The sequence below is a fragment of the Taeniopygia guttata genome, chromosome 8 (genome assembly GCF_048771995.1).
Source record: "Taeniopygia guttata chromosome 8, bTaeGut7.mat, whole genome shotgun sequence".
In the NCBI taxonomy this organism is placed as follows: domain Eukaryota; kingdom Metazoa; phylum Chordata; class Aves; order Passeriformes; family Estrildidae; genus Taeniopygia; species Taeniopygia guttata.
This window is the reverse complement of record NC_133033.1, coordinates 18,502,075-18,506,004: the sequence shown is the minus strand read 5'-3', so window position 1 is coordinate 18,506,004 and position 3,930 is coordinate 18,502,075. Positions and strand designations below refer to the sequence as shown.

At 47.6% G+C, this 3,930-nt stretch overlaps 1 protein-coding gene across 1 annotated transcript in view; it reads right to left on the bottom strand.

The window, feature by feature from the left end:
- PLPPR4 (phospholipid phosphatase related 4) overlaps nt 1–1,168 on the bottom strand; it is a 32,080-nt gene extending 30,912 nt beyond the window's left edge. The window contains exon 1 of the mRNA XM_002189325.7: nt 521–1,168. Coding sequence (XP_002189361.5) covers nt 521–598 — 78 coding nt within the window. The 5' untranslated portion in view covers nt 599–1,168. The remainder of the gene's footprint in view (nt 1–520) is intronic.
- Between the last annotated feature and the right edge of the window lie 2,762 nt (nt 1,169–3,930).

Sequence of the window (3,930 nt, the reverse complement as noted above, 5' to 3'; positions counted from 1 at the left end):
CCTCATTCTGTTTTCCAAACAGACATTTTTGGCTCTGATAGAGGAAACACATTCTTCAGGGGTCAGCAAAAATGTATCAGTGATTACCTATTTGAGAACATTTTATTTTTCTAAGCATTCCCTTATGAACGTGATTTTTATCCTATCAAAGCAACGCGAGTGGCATTTGCCTGCAAGCCAGCCCTTCTTGAAACATGTCTTCCTCCCGAGAGGTTCCTATGCACATAGTCCGGTTTATTTGAGGCACCTTTTCACGTTCTGAGTAATTCTTAGAAATAATTCCTGCTGCAAAAGGCTCGAAAGATGAGATTAATGTATGCCTACTCCTTATAGGGAGCTTCGATGCTGATTTCGGCGAGACGAAGCATCACGTAAGGGTTTTGCATCAGACGGTGCGGAAAGAGCACCGAGGCGATCTCGCTGCCCGCGGGCGCCCCGCGTTCCCCGCGGATCGGCTCCGCGCCGCTGCCCGCGCCCGCCGCCAGCCCCGGCCAGCCCGCTCGGCGTAGCGCCCACTCACCTCCACGAAGTAGAAGCAGGGCAGGAGGGTGACGCTGTCCTTGGTCACTTTGCCCTTCTGCCGCTCCTTCGCGGACATGCTGGCGGGGCTGCGGGCGGCGGCCCCGCGGCCAAGCGCTGCCCCGGCCGCTCGCAGCCGCCCGGCCGCCGCGGCTCTCCCCGCCCGCCGCCGCCGCCGCCGCCGCGCCGAGCGCTGCGCCGTGCGCGGGGCTGACGTCAGGAGCCTGCTCGGCGGCGGGCGGGGGTCCCGGCCGGCTTAACTCCTTCGCGCCGGGACAGCCGGGGACCGAGGGGCTGGGGAGCCCCGGGCGGTGCGCACACACGCGGGGATGCTCCGGCTGCGGCGGGAGATTCGTACGCGCACGTACGGGTTTGAGGGATCTGAACAGGTTCCCCGAGGGCATCAGGGTGTTCGCGATGCTCCTTGAGGAGTCTGCGGCGTTTCTCTTGTTTCTGGGAAATACTTGCTCTGAAACAGAATAGTAGAACGTTCCAGGGAATAGCATTCCTATACAATCAATGTTCTTTTCTTGCAGGTGTACTCTGTTTGAAATCAAGATGTTAATGGCAGCTCACCTCAGTCTTAGTGCCAGTCAGGGGGAGTCGTGTGACTGGGACTGAGCCAAACTGAGTTCTTCAACCCATGTGCAATACTGAGGCATGTGATTTGTCTGATCTGTCAAGTATCTGGTGCAGTTCCTGCTACAGTCTTGAAGAGAACAGAATTAACCTGAGCAATTGTTTCCATGGTGAAATGTGCTAAGATCCTATTTATGGAACAAAGTTTGCAGCCTTTTCCCAGGCAAGCTCCTGTTAATGTCAATGAGAGGTACCCTGGATAAAGCCTGCAGGAATTCTCTGTGAAAGATAGCATTTTCATTCTCTGTAGCACATTAATAAGGTCTGCAAAAGTTGTCTAGTGCCCACAAGCTTATTCTTGCATTGTGATGTTCAGCTTTAATTTACAAAGAGAGAGGTGTCTCAAGCAATCTGTTTATTTCTTGTCTTTCTCCTTTTGTGGGGAAAATGGGAAATTACCTGCTGTTTTTGTTCTGATGGTTGCTAGTATTTTGGCTGCTATGGCAATGGAGGTGAAGTTTCTTATCAGCCCCTTTTCTTTTCTAGCTGCTCTCTTTTAATTTATCCAGAGTGGATATGCCAATCCATGCTCTGCACTGAGTAGACAAGCTTCATGAGAGGGTAAAATCAAAAATGTACTTCATGCCTGCAGGCAGGTGTAGAAGGCAAATCTGTAGTCTGACTCCTAATCACTGAAAAAGACTTTTCTGAGCTGCAACACACGTTGCCATACCAACACATATTCTTGTCTTAACCCTGTCGGGAAAGATTTACAGGGCTGGCTCAGGAGTCAGGGCAATTGTTGGTAGCTTTGTAAAAGGCAGATCAGGGGCTTCCTGGTAATGGAGGTAGCCAGGGGGGTTACTGGTAACAGTGGAGGTGTGAGCAGAGGAGGTTTGTTCCTGTCTATCAGCACTAAATTCCAGGAAATTACTCAGAGTGCTGTGGAGATGTCCAGTAGTGGTTCATACCCATCAGTACAAGTCTAGCCTTTAAATAAAAGTAGTTAGTTTTTGTTAACTTTGCTGGTGGGTTATCCCAAGTAAAACAGCAAGAGTTGAGGAGCTGTTGTAAGATTTTGTTCATGCCAAATATGTAACTCATATTGGGGAGAGTGGGTAATAAGTGATACCACTTAATTGTATTTACTGTATCAGCCTTGATTGCTGTGAAATCATGAATGTGGCTTGAAAATAATCAGCACATTTTAATAAAATTTTTTCTGCCTGTTTAACACAAAATTTGCTTCATTCTGGGAGAATCAGGGGGATGAGGTACTTCTCTGGTAAAATGAACCAACAAGGTCACATGATGTAACTTTGTAAACTGGAAAAATTCCTCCTATAAGTTGTATTTTACCATTGGACTGCCTATAGGCCCATTAAGAGTGAACTTATGATAGGTACAGTGAAACAAAAGGTAGTAGCCAGCCTCTACTCTACAAACTCACTATAAATATGTGTCTGATGGGAAGGATGCCATGCAAGCTGTGTGACTGCTGTAACGGCAGGAAGAGTTGTGCTAATTCTCTGTGTTTGATTCTGATAGAGCTAGGAGTGGGGTTATATATGAGTTAGCTAAAGTGACAGACCTTGCCACAGAATCACAATACATGTTAGAAGGGACCCACAAGGATCATCAAGACCAACTCCTGGCCCTGCAAAGGACCATCTCCCAGAGTCATACCATGTGCAGGATCATTGTCCAAATGCTTCTTGAACTCTGTCAAGCTTGGTGCTGTGAGCACTTCCCTGGATCAGTCAAATGCCAAGAAGGAAGATGAGCCTTCCTCCTGATATGCAGTGACCCAGTTCCAGCTTTCATCTTTAACAGGCCCTTGACTAACAGTCCTTTGATTAATTAATCTGTAGGGTTCTGAGTCCACCTGCTTCTCCACTATACTGGAGGTTCAAGGCTCCCAAAAGTCTTGAGACTGTAGTGTCTCTGAAAATAATCATTCTATCTCTTGATCATTCATTTGAATACTGAGTAGCCTGTCCACTTCTTCCTATAGCTCCTTCACCTGGGGACACAGCTCCTCACGCACAGCACACCTTCTGCAAAAGAAATGTTTGTCATCCCCAGCCTCACAAAGAGGCATCAGGCACTCCTGGAAACCTGTGTCCTGGACAGCTGCATCTACTGTCAGCATGCTCTGGCATAGCTGTCTCGGTGATTCTCACAGCTACATGGGATTCTAGCCAAACAGAGGAGGAGAAGGCTCATCAGTGCCTGCATCCCTGCATGGGACAGGTCTGTCCTGCACTAGTCTAAAGGTGACATTGATGGGCAAGCAGAGACGTGTCTAGGGTGCATTCCTCACCCTTCTTTCTGGGCTTTCATTTAGGTCCTCATTTGAGACTCAGCTAGAACAACCACTTTCTCAGGAATAAGTAACCAAGGTACAGCTAAGGTGCTACTTCACCATTTCAGCCTTGGTGTGCTGCCAGTGGATTCCTAGCTGCCAATAGGGTTGGCAATAAATTAGCTAATAAATTGATACTAAATTAAACTAATTTCCCAAAGTCTAGTCTGTTTTTCCCAAGACAGTAACTAGTAAGTGATCTCTCCCTGTTTTTGTCTTGACCCATAAGCCTTTTGTTATATTTTCTGTCCCCTCTTAGGCTGAGGAGGGGAGTGATGGAGAGGCTTTGGTAGACACCTGGTGTTTGTCTAAGGGCAGTCCACCACAATGAGTGTCTCATCCATATGATCTCCTAAAGAAAAATGTGTTGGTGGTAGCTAATTCAGAAACACCTTCTGTCCATTTAAATCGTGATAGTCTTACAAGAAAGTGTGGTGATGTGTGACTTATGAATGCATTTATGTGCT